The 16,812-nt window shown below is 46.4% G+C and overlaps 1 protein-coding gene across 1 annotated transcript in view; it reads left to right on the forward strand.

The window, feature by feature from the left end:
• WASHC4 (WASH complex subunit 4) overlaps positions 1 to 16,812 on the forward strand; it is a 62,503-nt gene that overhangs the window by 16,511 nt on the left and 29,180 nt on the right. Inside the window, exons 6-13 of the mRNA XM_063447223.1 lie at positions 543 to 610; positions 1,209 to 1,291; positions 2,065 to 2,107; positions 13,661 to 13,764; positions 14,384 to 14,504; positions 15,121 to 15,244; positions 15,330 to 15,457; positions 16,125 to 16,285. Coding sequence (XP_063303293.1) covers positions 543 to 610; positions 1,209 to 1,291; positions 2,065 to 2,107; positions 13,661 to 13,764; positions 14,384 to 14,504; positions 15,121 to 15,244; positions 15,330 to 15,457; positions 16,125 to 16,285 — 832 coding nt within the window. The remainder of the gene's footprint in view (positions 1 to 542; positions 611 to 1,208; positions 1,292 to 2,064; positions 2,108 to 13,660; positions 13,765 to 14,383; positions 14,505 to 15,120; positions 15,245 to 15,329; positions 15,458 to 16,124; positions 16,286 to 16,812) is intronic.

The raw sequence follows: 16,812 nt of genomic DNA on the forward strand, positions 1-16,812 counted from the left end.
TGAGCTCTCAATGGTGGCTGATTCCCTGCGCTGTGTGCGTCAGCCAACCCCATCACAGAAATTCTGGAATGTACCCGGAGAATGTTGGAGCTTTACTAATGAGGTTGCACACCGGGCAGAGAATCACTGCTCCTCAACTAAATGGTCTGTCTCCACAGCCACCTCAAATTTGAGCAAGATTGTAACCCTATAGTAGACCAGGCCTTCAGCCATCCAGAACATAGAGAGAGATGTCAGGGACCTGGGCAAACCTCTTTAATGCATCACAGGGTCATCTATCTCAGGATAAAGTGACTAGCAGGTTGCAAAAGGCCTACAGTCCTGTACTTTCAGACAACGGGTTCAAGTCCATTGTAATAAAACGGTGCATATAAATGGGCAATAGTTTTGATACTTGTTATTGATGGTTTCCATTTTGACTTGCCAGTAGGTTAGATTCTCTTTAAAATGATTCAAATTTCTTACCTGTATCTTGTTTAGCTGTGTATTTTCCAACACACCCACCATATTCAAAATGTAATTCTGGTTTCATTTGTCTGCAGCTGCTGAGTCCAGCATGGTGGAAGGAGATTCCCAAATCCAAATGGGAAGATTTTTTTCATTCTTACAGGTAAACCTGTGACAAATAGGTGTTTTTTAATACATTTTTATTTATTACAACGCTGTTCATTTCCTCATTAACCCCTTCTTTTCTCTGCCTCACAATGCCTGCCCTTTTCATATGCTCAGCCATAACTAGTTACTAGGAATATATTGACTTGGAGCCACGAGGGACCGAGTGGAAGGCTTTTAGTATACTGTGAGTCATACGACCATCTGGCACTTGACGTGTGTTCTTACACTACATCTGTGTCACTGTAGGTTCTGTTGACTACAGACAGTGCGTTTAATATTGCAGCTGTGAATTCTGACATTCGGTAGTACATTTATTAAAAAGGGCATTCCAAGCATAATACTTTATATTCCTTGTACAGGTTATGGTGCAGTATGTTCTGTGTCCTCATCCATGGGGGAAAAAAACACAAATAAATCTATTCAGCATACGAATAGTATTCATGCTGTGACTTGGTACCTTGTCCAGTAATTGTGTCTTTTAATCTATTATTGGCCTTGAAGAGTTGCAGATGTATCCTAATCTCTCAGTGCAGCTAGGAAAGCTCATAATTACATTATGTTTTATTAATGAGCATTTTATTTATTTTTTTCAGGAACTTTCCTGTTTTGTTAATCGGTGTTATGAAGTAGTAATGAATGTCGTCCATCAATTGGCAGCCTTATATACGGGCAGCAGGTAACTCAAGCACCTAAAGAAATACACTGGGCACCATAACAACATCATGTCATTGAAGTGGTTATGGTGCCGGGAGGTCCTGGATGCCATCTTACCTTTGAAGGGTTAAACGCTCTATGAATGGTTTAACGCCAAGTTGTGAGAGTGGGCCCGCTCACTTTGACCCCTCGTTTCGAACGATATACAAGGCTTAAATGAGACAGCCGAGGAGAAGAGAGGACAGGCCACCATTGTTGGGCTTAATTTACTTCTTCGTTACCAAAAAGGAGTGCGCGACGTGAGAAAATGTGTGGATAGAAAAGTGCCCACTCCACTCCTCACTTGTCATCAACTCCCTTCCTTTGCATCTCACATCACTTCACCTCCGATTAGCCCTTATCCACGTCACTGGCTCATTCTTTCACTATTTCACAAACGTTCAATAATGGTATTACAGCTACCTAAATGTACTCCTAGTTGCCCTGATTTCTTTATGAACGTAAAAAAAGGCTATTGCATGGTGAATAAGAGCACGTGCATATATTTTCTACTTTTTACGTTTTGTACATTTTGTGTTTGTACATTTTTAAATGAAAATTGCTTGACTGCTTGCTTTATTTGTGTATTCCACTGTAGTTTATTTTATTTAATTCAAAATATCTGATGATAATATGCAGTTTATGTATGTATGTATGTGGATATAGATATATATATATATATATATATATATATATATATATATATATATATATATATATATATATATAAATTTTTTTTATTTTTTTTTTTTTCAGAAATGAACCAAAGATGATAGAGACCACTGGAGTTCACTTTCTGGTAGGTAAATAAGACTCAATGGATATGTTTACATATTTTGACACAGCTATAGATAGATATCTATAAAGATGGATAATTAAATACTATATATAGATATTGTGTATAAAGTGTGGTGCTTATACTAAAACACCAATTTTTTTTTTTTTATTTATTTTTTTTTTTTTTATTCTTTATTTTTGTTGCGCAAAAGGAGTTACAGCAGTGCTTGTATAGCCACATTAGCTTTCACAAGCGCGGTTTTTCATCGGGTTGAACATAAACATGGCTTGTAGATAATTTGCACATTTTTGTAATATGACATGCTAGAGTAAGATTGCACATAACTTTTGACAATCATAGATGGGCACACTGTAGCTTATATTGAAATATGCAATATTATGTTATACATAAGAGGAACAAATATGAATAAAAATAAAACTAGTAAAATAGTCGAGCTTTTTACGCTTGTTTATAGATTAAAGCTTAAGGCATTAGCAGTACATGTATGCATATAACCGAGTATCGTAGAATAACATGACCTACAAGGTTGAGTATGCATGGAGCTTCGAGTATCCTAGATGAGCGCACCTTTGCTTACATTGAAATATGCTGGTCTCATGTTAAGTATGAAAAGAAAAAATAGTAAAGTAGTCAAGCTTGTTACGCTCGTTATAAACTGAAGCTTGAGGCAATATCAGTGTGAACGCATTATCGGTATAAGTATGCATATAACTGAGTAACGTATATAAGCTCACTTTTGCTTATAGTGGGATATGTCGGTCTCATGTTGAGCTTAATAGGAAAATATATGGGGTATGCTGGATTTACGCATGTTATGTACTGAGGCATAAAACATAGTAGTAGTATTAACAGCGAGGATAATGGAGGCATGGGATTCAACTGTGTAGACTGGACATTGCATGGCTTATGTGTCTGGTAGTGACCACCAGGGATAGCCTACCAAAGGAAATTAAACATGCTTGCATACAATAAGCAATATAGTGGCCGCAGGGATTACTTGGATGCGTTGAGAAGCGTTGGGAAGGACAACCGGCTCCCATAGTCGGCACGCCAATGTGGACTGCTATTTAACCCTTAACTTAAAGTTTAAACCAAGTAGTTATTTTATGTGTTAACATGTACTGCGGGGTACTGGTGTAAATAACATAAGATGATATAATTGAAAAAATAAGCAAATAACTATCCCTAGCATCACAGTACAGAGATGACCTTAACTGAAAGGTTGGATTCCCGTGACAGCCGTGTCGAGGCCCAGTAAAAAAATAAAAATAAAATATGAATAACAAGAACCCTGAAGATGGTTATTTGCTGAAAAGGGGGGACCCGAGGCCCGGTTAACCCTTGCCAGTTCGGGGCAAGTCATAGCCCCATGGTGTAGTCAGTGTCCAGAGAGCCTGCAGCTCAGACATGGTGATGTGCCAGGTGCAGGTAAGGTGTTCGCTGGGGTGTGGTGCCGTGTACCGCTGCTGATTATTTTTTTTTTTTTTTTGTGAATTTGTTTACTTGGCTTATTTTTTTTTTTTTTTTTTTTTTCATTCCAACGGTTTTTATTAGACAGGCATGGACATTTTACAAACATGTTTTTTGTTGCGGACATGAGAATGTCAAACGGGTAGGCATCAAATAAACACACATTGTTTGAAAGTAGTAAACAAGCAGAGTCAAGTTATGTCCGATAATAAGATGGCAGTTAACGCATTTTAGACACATTGAGTAGGTTGACAGTAACGCTGTCGAAGTAAAGGTCTCATAACTGTAATTATTAATACTGTAGCTTAATGTGAGCACAGTTTTATAAGTTTTACAATAGATTAACCTTCCCGATTGGACCAATAGCCAAACTAAACTAGTGTGACATTTATACGTAAAACAGTTGTACGTTAAACTAAGGAGAGCGGATATTAACGTGTGACATGTTCACTATTGTAGTATATAAGAACTTGGTAAGTGTTAGAGGACATGTAACAGGTTTGCAAAAACGGTGCATCGGTGCCTACGTAGAGGCTTAAAGCATCAATCAATCAAACAAGAGGAGACTTACGATGTATTTCGTAGTGGTTGCGGCCTCACTAATGGAGATCATTGCTTAACATTTGTCAAAGAACAGTTTACCCACGCAGGGGTAGTGTGGTAGGGTTGATAGATGGTTTGAGATGCGTTTTTGGTACATCTGTAGTTTTGCAATCTGAGCCTACGCAGAGGCTTATAACGAATTATCCCTGTGAGTTTTGAGGTCGACATTTCGTATCATTTGGTATTGTATCTTTCTCAAGTATTTTGGGTGTGTGTGGGCTCATGGGGTGTCGTCGCTATGGTAATATTGTTTTATGGTATATTGCATAGTGATCGGTGCTGCGTGCGTTCCAGAGGGAGTCGAAGAACCGATGATAGAGTGCTATATTATGTACCTAGGTCGTGTTTCGTAAAGGTGTAAAGCGGTATGTCTCTGGTGGTTGCCTTGTGGGGGTGTCTGTGGTCAGAACCCGTGTTGTGGGGTCCTTGTGTTGTTTCTCTCTATTCGGGGCCGTCTCCGGATTGGGGTCCGTCGGGTTAACTGCGTGTCGTACTAGTTAGGTCGGGGTGGTTCCTTGGGTGTCCTCCCTCCATCTCTCTACTTGGGTGTGGTGCTGTCGTTTGTGTCTAATGGAGGGTAGGACAGTAGGGGGAGGTCTGGTGTGTCATGTGGTACCGCTTGGGTCGGTGGTGGCGTGTCTGTGTTTGTTCTGTCTTTGTGTTTCGTGGGAGGGTATGTCATGTTCCTGAGGGGGTAGGGCTTAGGGGTGGGTTCTCCTCGGGGCGCCCGAGCCCCCGCGTCCCGCCAGCGCCCAGGCCCCCCCTCTGCGCAGCCGGTGCTGTGTGGTCTCGTTGCAGGTCTTCGGGTATCGCCGCCTCGGTCCTCATGTGCCCTGTCTCCGGGTGTGTGTGTCCCGGGGTCCGTGGGCCCTCACCCTTCGTTGTTCATCCATCATGGGCGTGGTCCCGGGTTTTGTCTAGTGGTGAGCCATTGTAGCCAGTGGAACCACGTCGTCAGGTATGTCTGGGGTCTTCCTTTCGCCGTCAAGATCATTTCCTCTATGGTCCTTATGGCTTCTACCCTTGTTATCCAGTCCGTCAGGGTTGGTGTCGTGGTTTTCTTCCAGAATGTTGGGATCAGGCTGCGTGCTGCGTTTACCAGATATGGGGTGATCGTTTTTTTGTAGGCAGGGGGCTGTAGAGGTGTCAGATGTAGTAGGTAGTGTTCTGGTGTAAGATCTACGGCGTTGTCTGTGAGCGTCAGAACTACCTGATGGATATCATGCCAGAAAGGTTTGATCCGCGGGCATGTCCACCAGATGTGGTAGAGTGTGCCCAGTTCAGTTCCGCATCGCCAACATTCCGGTGCGCTCGTGTCATACATAGAGGCGAGTTTCTCCGGTGTTTTATACCAGTGCGATATCATTTTATATCCCGATTCTTGGAATCTAGTGCTTATGGAGGTTTTGTGTGTCATCGTGAATGCTGTGGTCCATTGGTCTTGGGTCAGCGGATGCCCAAGATCTCTTTCCCAGTATCTGGTAAAGTAGGGAGGTCGGGTGTCTCCCTGCGGTGTGGTCAGTAGCCGGTACAGGAGTGATATTGCATGCGGCGTGGGTGTGTCTTGCGTGCAGATGGTCTCAAACGTGGTCAGGGGTCTAGCTGCCGAGGGTAGGTTGGGGGTTCGCTTCAGTGCGCTCACCAGTTGGAGGTATCGGAATTTGGTCATATGATCAGGCGGGTTCGGTGTGGGCCTTTCCGTTAACGGAGGGATGGTCCCGTTCACTAGGACGTGGTGTAGCCTGCACGGGGAGGGCAGGCCTAAGTTAGTCAAGGTCCGGGGGTTGTTGAGCATGTGGAATTGTGTTGTGCCCGAGAGGTGGTATAGGGGGGAGATAGCTGGTGCGAGGTCCGGGTTCCCTGCTATCCTTCTCCACACCTTCAGTGTGGCCTCTATTGTGGGGTGTCTGATGTTGTACCTGCTCGTCTGGCCTGGGGGTTGCCATGGGAGCGAGCTCAGCGGGTCCGTTGAGAAGCTAGCTTCCATGGCTATCCAGAGTTTGTCTCTTGTCCCCTGGGTCCATTCAACTATACGCTGTAGGTGGGTCGTCTGGTGGTACTTGGCCAGGTCCGGGAGTCCCAGTCCGCCCTGCGGTTTGGCTTTTGTAAGAATGTCGTATTTTATCCTGGCCGGTCGATTCCTCCATACGTATTTCGTGAAGGCTGTGCGAACCTGGGTCAGGAAGGATTGCGGGATATGTATCGGGAGCGTTTGGAGCACATATAGGAAGCGTGGAAGGACGTTCATTTTAAGAACGTTTACTCTGCCAAGCCAGGTGATGTGTGGTACGTCCCAGTCTGCTAGGTCTTTGAGTACGCGTTCCAGGAGGGGAGGGTAGTTGTGTCTGAACAGGTGGGTTGGGTCCGCCGTGAGCCATACGCCTAAGTATTTGAGTTCGTCCTTACGCCAATGGAGCTGGAATCGTGTTTTGAGGGTCGTGATCAGGGTGCGGTCGCATCCCAGGTGTAGGATCTCCGACTTGGAGTAGTTGATGCGGAGGTTGGATAATGAGCCGTACGTTTCGAATTCTAGCATGATAGCTGGGAGTGCCATGTGCGGTTCTCGGATCGTGAACAGCAGATCATCGGCGTAGGCTGAAATTTTGCTTTCCCCCCATTTGCCTTTTATGCCCCCGATATCTGGGTTGGTGCGGATCGCGTTGAGGAAGGGTTCTAGGCTTAACACGAACAGGAGGGGCGAGAGGGGGCAGCCCTGCCGGGTGCCATTGTGTATGTGAAATGGTGTAGATAATGTGCTGTTCACGTAGACTTGTGCAGTCGGTCCATTGTATAGGGCTTCAATCCATCTCCTCATGTTCGGTCCCAATCCTAGGTGTCGTAGTGTTGCGAAGAGGAAGGTCCAATCTACCCTGTCAAACGCCTTCTCCGCGTCCGTGGAGATCAGTAGTGCGGGCGTCTGTTCGCTCTTGGCCGCCTGTATCAGGTTAATTACTTTGGTGGTATTATCTCTGGCTTCTCTGTTGCTGATAAACCCTACCTGATCTGGGTGGATTAGTTGTGGTAGGGTCGGTTGGAGTCGGAGTGCCAGAACCTTTGCGAATAATTTCAGGTCGGCGTTCAACAGGGAGATTGGCCTATAGCTCGGGCAAGTCATGGGGTCCTTGCCTTCTTTGGGCAGTACCACGATGTGCGCTCTCAGGGTGTGGTGGTCGAGGGACCCCCCTTGTCTGAGTGCATTGAGCATGTTGAGTAGGTGCGGGATCAAGGAGTCGTGGTATGTTCTGTAGTATTTGATCGTGAAGCCGTCTGGGCCTGGGCTTTTCCCATTCTTGCCCATTTTTAGGGCCCGTGATATTTCTTCCGCTGTGATCGGCTCCTCCATGGCGTCGGCCGTGTCTGTGTCCAGTGTGCTGGTAAGGTATTTGGTAAGGTACTCATTTCGTATGTGGGTTTTGGAGGCGTCAGACCCCTCCCCGGTGCCTTCCTGATTGCGGAGATTGTAAAGCGCTTCGTAGTAGGTGCGGAATCCTTCCGCTATTGTTTTCGGTGTGTTATGTGTAGTGCCATTATGTGTGATCTCAGATATGAAGCTTTTTTGTCTGGTTTTCCTCAGTGCTCTCGCTAGCAGTTTCCCGCTTTTGTTACCATATTCGTAAAAAGTCTTCTGCGTTTGCCTGAATTGAAATGCGATCTTCTGGGACAGGTGGGAGTTGAGCTTTGCCCTGGCGTTGACTAGTTGTGTGTATATGTCGTCTGCCATCGTGGACTTATGTTGTTTCTCCAGTTCTGCTACCGCTCGTGCAAGTTCGGCAGTTTCTTGGGTGCGTAGTCGCTTGCGCTGCGCGCCATGTCTGATCAGGACGCCCCTGATCACGCATTTGTGTGCTTCCCATATCTTTTCCGGGGGGGAATCCTGCTCGCTGTTTGTTTGGAAGAATTGTTCTAGGTGTGTTTTCACGTCTTGGCGAATTAGGGGGTCATCTAGCAGCGATTCGTTAAGTCTCCAGTTCCAGTGTTTCTGGAATGGGGTTGGTGAGGTGAGTGTGATGATGACCGGGGCATGGTCCGACCAGGTCATGGGGGTTATCGTTGCTGTAAGGAGGTCGTCCAGATGGCGGTGTTGGAGGAACAGGTAGTCAATTCGCGAATAGGAATTGTGGGGGGGGGAGAAGAAGGTGTAGTCCTTCTCTAGGTGGTGTAGGATCCGCCAGCAATCTGACAGCTGGTGTTCGTGGAGGTTGGCTTTCATGCCTCTGAGGACATGGCCCGGGAGGGTTGTGTGGCCTGTGGAGGTGTCCAGTTTAGGTTCTAGCGGCGCATTGAAGTCTCCTCCAAGGATTAGTTTGCCCTCACTGAAGGAGTCTAGTAGTGCGAGGGTTTTCGCCAGGAAGGGTTTTTGTCCCTTGTTTGGGAGGTATAGGTTGGCGAACGTGAATCGCGTGGTGTGTATAGTACCCTTCAGGAAGAGGAATCTGCCTCCTGGGTCCGCAAGCTCCTCTTCTTTGCGGAACGGTGTGTCTGCCGCAAAGAGTATTGTGACCCCCTTGGTCTTGGAGTCCGGGTTGGTGGCATGGAAGCTCAGCGGGTAGTGTTTATTTGTGAATTTGGGATGTTTGGTCGTCTGAAAGTGCGTTTCCTGGAAGAACGCGGTGGAGATGTGCAGGGATTTCAGTTCTCTCAGGGCTCTTGCTCGTTTCTGTGGGGAGTTGAGCCCCTTGGCGTTGATCGTGTAGATTCTGAGGCCCGGTTGTAGTGTCCTTTGATGCCTGCAGGAAGGGTGTATCTGAGGGGGGGTCATGTCTGCGCAAACGGGCGCGCGGGCCGGCCCAACGCCCCGCGGTCTTGGAAGGGGGGGAGGGTGGGAGTGTGTGTGCTGAGTGGGGTCTCCCACGCACGCCCGGCGGGTCCCCTCTAGTGGTCTCCGCCGGGGGCACGCGGGGGAGCGTAGTGTTGGTGCGGGGGTGCGGCGTGCGTTTAGTGCGTGTGCTGTGTAGCGTAAGGGTGTTAATGTCAGCTGTCTGGTGTGGTTTGTTTCTCCCTTGGTCGGGAGAGGGGTTAGGGATGGTGGTTGGGGTGTCCAGTACACGTGGGTTGGTCGGAGTTTCGTGTGGGTTACCTAGGTGTTTCCTTTTATCTGTGTCACTCTGTGGCTATGGATGCTGTGGCTGAGTTGGTTGAGGTCGTGTGGGGGGGGTGCGCGATGTGCGCGTGGGAGGTGTAGGGTGGATTTGGGGTGTTCTGGAAGTGTCTCCTGTTGCCTGTATTCCCCCTTTGTGTCAGTAGAGGGGTCGGTAGAGACGGTAAAAAGGGGTGGTCTGCCTCTAGGGCGGGTCTCACGTAGGGATTGCGAGTCCGGTGAGCTCGTCCTGTGGGAGGGCAGTAACCCGTGGGGGTGTGGGTGGTGAGTCTCTGCTCTCTGGCAAAGTCCGTGGGTGGTTGATTCGAACAAGTGTTGGAGGTGTCCGAGCCCTGCCGTCTGGGTGAGTGCAAGTAATACAGAGGCCTTAAATAGCCAGTAAGAGTACAATTTATGTAACAACGGTCGCATGCAGCCTTAGCAATGGATAGTGAAACCCCTTTATCCAGGCAGTGTCGGTATAGACATTTAGCGATAAAGGTCCATGTTGACCTTAACATTTGGCAGTTAGTAGCCATTTATCCAGGCGTCGTGGGTTGGACGTTTAGTTGTGCAAATCCTTTTCAGCCTGAGTCTGTAGTAGTCGGCTGCCATGGGTCTAGGCTTTGTCAGTCTAATTGATGAGCGGTAGATGTCCGCGGAAACTTAGCACTTAGCAATTAGTGACCAGTTTTCTAGGCCTCAGCACTGAGGGCGTTTGGTCTAGCAGGCCTGTGTCTGCTGTATCGTTTGGCAATCAGCTATCGTTTGTCTAGGCTTCGTCGGTAGAAGCCGTTAGCACTAGTGATCCATGGCAGCCGTTACATATAGTGGCTAATAACCTTTTAGCTAGACACATTATAGTAAACTTTCGGTTCTGCAAACCGTGGCATCTTGAGCTATATACAATCAGTTACCTATTATATAGGCATTGTCAGTTTAAACAGTTGGAGGTAATGATCCGTATTAACTTTAACATTTCTTAACCATTAACCCTGTATCTAGGTCTCGACCTTACAAGCTGTTCGTGGCTGAGACCCGTGGCGGTGGGTACCAGTCTTGGCCCCGTTGTCGTACATCCTCTTCCCGTAGCGAGGTCTCGTTGGGCTGGGATCAGTAGTGGGTCGGGGTTGTGGGGAAGGGTCGGGGGGAGGGGTTATGGGGGCAGGTGGGTTGGACGTTTAGTTGTGCAAACCCTTTTCAGCCTGAGTCTGTAGTAGTCGGTTGCCATGAGTCTAGGCTTTGTCAGTCTAATTGGTGAGCGGTAGATGTCCGCGGAAACTTAGCAATTAGCAATTAGTGACCAGTTATCTAGGCCTCAGCACTGAGGGCGATTGGTCGAGCAGGCCTGTGTCTGCTGTATCGTTTGGCAATCGGCTATCGTTTGTCTAGGCTTCGTCGGTAAAGGCCGTTAGCACTAGTGATCCATGGCAACCGTTACATATAATGGCTACTAACCTCTTAGCTAGGCATATTATGGTAAACTTTCGGTTCTGCAAACCGTGACATCTTGAACTATGTACAATCAGTTACCTATTATCTAGGCATTGTCAGTTTAAGCAGTTGGAGGTAATGGTCCGTATTAACTTTAACCTTTCTTAACCATTAACCCTGTATCTAGGTCTCGACCTTACAAGCTGTTCGTGTCAGAGACCCGTGGCGGTGGGCACCGGTCGTGGCCCCGTTGTCGTACGTCCCCTTCCCGTAGCGAGGTCTCGTTGGGCTGGGATCAGTAGTGGGTCGGGGTTGTGGGGAAGGGTCGGGGGGAGAGGTTATGGAGGCAAGTGGGTTCGGGCTCCTGGTGTCCCCCTCTGAGGACTGCCGGCAGCTCGGGGGGTGAGCCCATGGGTACGGGGTCAGGGTTAGGTCAGGGGGATCCGTCCGTTGGCTTTGAGTGCTGGTATGTCCAGTCCGTTGAGTGTCGTGGGGACCCCTGCGGGGGGGAGTTTGTCTGTCGGTAGTCTAGGTGTCAGAGGGTCGGAGTCGTCCTAGAGTCGTGGGGATGTTGTCATGGTCTTTGTGAACTCCGTCTGGCGGTGTGGTGTGAGTGCCTGTCAGTGGTCCCGGTGTGCGGGTCTCCGTGATTGGTGGGGTTGCAGTCAGCCTTCCCTGTCCGGCATTAATTTCCTCAGCCCCCCACCCCCCCCACCCCCCCAGTGCAGGGAGAATAGTCTACAGAGCATTGCAGTGATACGATACCACGTCCATGTGGGTCTGCGTTGCTTTGCGGCAGTTCTACAAGTCCCATGAAGAGCCCCTTCAGCTCCGGCTTCTGGCTGGTAGGGGGAAGGAGAGAGAGAAAAAAAAAAAAAAAAAAAAAAAAAAAAAAAAACCCAGAGCGGGGTAAGGACCCCATAGTCCCAATTGCTAGACATCCAGAGTCTCTGCTTAGTGTAAGGAGGCCGTATAAGCACAGGTGGCCTTCTCGCTGTCGGGGCTGCCATGTGAACCGAGGAAGGGGAAGGTTAGGAGATGGACCGTGGTAGGTTCGGCGTAGCCTTGTCCTGTTCCGTGTAGGTCGTGGCTGTCCTTGTATGTCCATGTCCAAGGGGTAAGGTGCGTTGTATGGTTCGCGGGGCAGTTCTTGTGTTTCTCAACTGGTGCACCCGCCACTGGGGCTCCGTGTATTACTCTTCATGGGCGCCCTGGTGGGGTGGTATTGTATCCCCGACCGGCCCTTCCGCTTCCAACGTGCGGGCCACCGGTCTGCCCAGGTAGCTTTCATTGAGGGGGCAGTCAGTCCAGTCCCTTACCGTGGTGGCCGGCAGTCCCAAGGTGTCCAGGAAAATGGGAACGTCCGCTGGGAGCCGGATTGTGGCTTCCGTGTTGTCCTTGCGTGCCGTGAGCGCAAACGGGAAGTGCCATCGGTATCTTATCTGGTGGTCCTGGAGCAGCGTGGTGATCGGGCGGAGGGCTCTGCGGGTTTGTAGGGTGAGGTGGGAGAGGTCGTTGTACAGCTCCACCGTTTGGCCCTTGTACCGCCAAGACCTTTCCGCCCTTGCTTCCTTCATGATATCTTCCTTTAGCTGAGTGTCTTGTATGTAGCAAATTACATCTCGCGGTGGGACAGATGGAGGTGGCTTTGGGCGGAGGGCACGGTGCGCCCGATCAATGTATAGACGTGCTTCTGGGGGTCTGTGCAGTATGAGGTTAAACAGTGGGATCAATGTCTCCCTTAGGTGTTCTGGGCCTATGGGTTCGCGGAGCCCTCTGATTCTAATATTGTTCCTACGGCTCCTATTATCTAGGTCTTCTACATGGAGCCGCAGGTCAGTGAGCTGCCTGTCATAAGTGGGGTTGGGGTGGTGTACCTGCACTGTGGGGCCAGCATTTTCCAGCGCTGTCACTCTTCCCTCCAAATCTTGCAGAGAGGTGCGCAGGGAAGCAATTTCTGTTCTCAGGGATGCTTTAACCTCCTGCACAGCGGATTGGAGGTCCTCTTTTTTTGGCAGGGAGGAGAATAGGGCATACCAGTCTGGCGTGGGAGTCCCCTGATCTCGGGAGCCGGCGGCAGTGAGCAGGCTGTCTTCAGAGACAGTGGAGCCCGGTGAGGAGGGCGCCATGTTGGATGCCTCGTGGTGTGAGGCGAGGATCCCCGGCGTGTGCAGGTAATTGCGGATGGAGGAGGACGGACCCTCACCTTGCGTCCTCGGTGTGGTGGGGGTCATGGTGCCTCGTTTTGTGCGGCCCATTAGGTCTCTGTTTGTGCTGATGTGAGCGGCTGGTATCGGCAGGGCTCAGAGCGCGGGGATTATGCCGCCATTCTTGTTCGGCGCCAAGCCACGCCCCCTAAAACACCAATTTTAATTCACATGAAAACATTTCTAAAATGGCTCAATTGCTAAAAATGCATGTTATAGTTTAACCCCTCTGCTGCCAAAGCAGTAACTCCACCTCCAACAGCGTCATTGGGGTGTCATCAACCAGCCCGGATCTAGACTTACAGATTGCTAGCGTTGATTCTGTCCAGCTTTTATTGCACAGAATGTCAGTCATTGGCTTAGCGCATTCAGCTGACGTTTTGAGGCAATGATTGTAGAAGGATGTATAAGCAGGAGGTTTGCCAACAAACTACTAGAGAGCTTCAAAGCCTGTCAATGACCCAGGTAAGGAGGCATGCCGTTAGTAGACTGTGTGCCCCATTACTGGAGAACCAGGTCAGGATACTCTTTGAATTGCGGGCTGTGTTGGTTATGATTGGAGTAACGTTTTAGATCACTTGATGACATGCGTACGGACCTGTGCAGATGTTTGTAAATGCCCAGAAGAATGGGAGGAATATCCAAATATTAATGCACTTATACTGTGTTATCTAGTTTTAATATCCTTACAATAAAATATTGATCGTTCTACCGTACTATTTCACAATAAATGTAATGCTGTTTTTTGTTTTTTATATTCAGCCTATGTATGAACACCTGGGCGAGCTCTTGACTGTCTTGTTAACCCTGGATGAAATTATTGAAAATCACGCCACACTGAAGGATCACTGGACCATGTATAAAAGGTAGGATTGAGGCAGATTCTAGCATAGTAATTCATTAAAGTGAGAATTGTCAGAAATGCAAAGTTAATTTTAAATTATAGACCAAAATTGCTGAACTGAAAGCACAGCTGGCTTGGAGATGTTTTACCACCTTTAGTAAATAACCCGTTATATGTTGTAGCATAAAGTGCAAATCTGGGCTAAACTTTTTAAAATGGAGCAAGGAACTAGGGAGCTGATGTGAATGAATAATTATGTCCAAATAGAAAAGGCAAATGAGGTAAGATAGCATTGAGCTAGTAGTTTAGTGATGCTCCAGGAGTCTCACTCCTCCACTAAAAAAGTGTATGACCTGCAAACTCTGCTGCAGAATTCTACTACAAAAGATCCCTTAAGGGCCAAACAAATCTAACATTGTGTATCTAAAACCTCTAGCAGTAGCCATGTCTGCTGGAATGAAGTTATTTTGAATACAATGGACAAAGGCATGGCTTTTTTTTTTTTTTTTTTTACATGATATTTGTTATTCCCTTTGTCCCATTTCTGTAGACCGTAAAAGAAACATGAGTTTGATTGTTTTGTGTTGTGTACTTTTTATTTTCTGCCCCCATCTTTTCGTCATTTTTATTTTTTTCAATAGGTTGCTGAAATCAGTCCATCATAACCCTGTCAAATTTGGAATACAGGAAGATAAACTGAAGCCGTTCGAGAAACTTCTGTTAAAGCTTGAGAGCCACTTGCTTGATGGCATGCTATTCCAGGTACCTATAAACTGACAATACAATCTTTAATGACACCAAGTAATAGAAGCTGAAAAAATGCTCAAGTCTAGTGAGTTCAGCCATTCACACGTCTGTTTCTGCTGTTGAACATGTGCAGTTAGTTTAATTACAGGTGTGTACTCTGCGTACTTTAAGATATATTGTCTAGGCGGGTATAACCTGGTGTGATTTGGGTTTGTGTAGTTGTCTTGTGTCAGCTGGTTTTTACTACTAATTTTGTAGACAAACTATCCAACTCCAAATAGGTGACCTCTTTTGTACTGTGTGTGTGTGTTTTATCCCCTAAGAGGTGCCTTTTTAACTAATGTCTTTTCTAACTACTACAACGTTTTCAAGCCTTTCTTCCTAAAATCTTACACCCCCATGATAAGTTTATCGGAACTCTCAGCACTTATTCAAGCTCCATAATCCGAAAAGGCTTCCCCCCTCCCTTTTCATTACAGGAGTGCATATGTTTAGTGCAGCACTGTGAACTGTTATACTTTCCTATACTTCTCTTATTTCCATTAATGTTGGTCTTTCTGAACAAATAAAGGAAAAAAACAAAACATTTAGTGCAGTAAACCTTTTATAACGAATAGTGCATTTAATACAGGGATGTGTTGAGCAGCAGTTTGACTCTACAAATGGAGGAGTTTCTGTGTCAAAGAATGGAACTTTTGCAGAAGAGTTTGCACACAACATTCGAACAATATTCTCGAATGTAGAACTTAAACTTGGTAAGTCCTATATTCTAATAAATCGATTAGAGAGTCAGTGGTCTGTTCATTCGTTTTAATGTGGTCTGTTTTTCTGTCTCTAAAGGGGAAGCTTCTGAAATGGAGCAGCGCGAACGATATGTAGGGCTGTGTGGCCTCTATGTTCTTTACTTCCAAATCTTTCGCACTGTGGACAAGAAATTTTACAAATCTCTCCTGGATGTCTGCAAAAAGGTATAATCCTTGTTATATGTGGCGTGTTGATTATTCTATTTTGTTACTTGGATGTGTATTAAACCCTTTAAAGACCCCATATTATTCCATGCATTCCTATACTAATGAGGTTTCAGTACGCTGCGCTGTTTTAATACCAGCATAGCTAGTAGTAGAACCAGATTTATGAAAGTATTCTATTCAAAGAAAGTGGAGCACAAAATGTAAAAGAGCCAGTTTATGGGATAGAGCTAAATAAAAAAGGTGGGCTTTCTACATTTAAGTTTCACACCTTTATATACACAAGTATATAATAAATGTATGGGATAAGTGTGCATTATATTAACAATCCTTGGAATTCACAGTTGCCCTTATAGACTGATTATAACCCCCTCATCCCTGTTATCTACCAAGGTTATTTACTCAATGGAGATTTTTTTTTTTTAAGTAAATTCAAATCGAATTTAAAATTTTAAGGCCAGGGTAGCTGAATGGAAAGCATGCAGGCATTTTTAGAGTTTGTTTATTTTGACCATTATTTTTTTTAATTCACCCTGAATTCTCACTTTAGTGAATAACTCTGTGAGATTCTATGTAGCATATATTTTTGTGTATTTGCGTTTGGCTCATCGTCACCAATTAGCTGTGAAAGGATCATGTAGTGACGCCGACTTACATCCTTTTTAAGGTACCAGCAATCACTTTGACAGCCAATGTAATTTGGTATGCGGATAGTTTCCTGATACAGAAGGTTCCAGCTGCCGCCAAACAATTGGACCGGAAGAGCTTACATTCTATTAAAGCGCAAAGGGAAAGCTATCTACAAACAAGGGCTCAATCCTTAGCCAAGTAAGTGCAAGTGCAATCTCTGCCCTCTGAAGAATGAAATGGGATTTTAAGCACCACAGCCTCTGCAGTCTTCTGTAGTGGTTATAGTGCCTGCATGGCCGTCATGTGTTTTAAACGGTTTTCAAGCAGTTTGACACAAACCGAGGGTCCTCGTGGAGAGCACACGTCCTGGAACCTACGTTTGCATATTGCAAATGAGGAATAACACTTCCACAATACCAGTATCCATTTTATCCAAATTAAAATAATTCAGACTTTATTGTGTCCATAAACGCAGTCTGTCTCAGCAATGTTAGGTTTAGTTTACTTAACTCTGCAGATAGACCATCCCCATGCAGTCCCCTTTTTGGTACAAGTGAGTTAATACTTTTATGAGATATTCACAAGTGAATTTTTCTCCTAGGGAAAGCTCTTAAGCGTTCCATTTTCTGTGAATGTCTTTTACAGACCGTGCCTTATTTGCAAATGCCTACAGCTTGCCCCACATCTAAATGTTAAGGTGGACATGGCCACTTTTTCACTGTATC

The sequence above is a fragment of the Pelobates fuscus genome, chromosome 3, assembly GCF_036172605.1.
Source record: "Pelobates fuscus isolate aPelFus1 chromosome 3, aPelFus1.pri, whole genome shotgun sequence".
Lineage (NCBI taxonomy): Eukaryota > Metazoa > Chordata > Amphibia > Anura > Pelobatidae > Pelobates > Pelobates fuscus.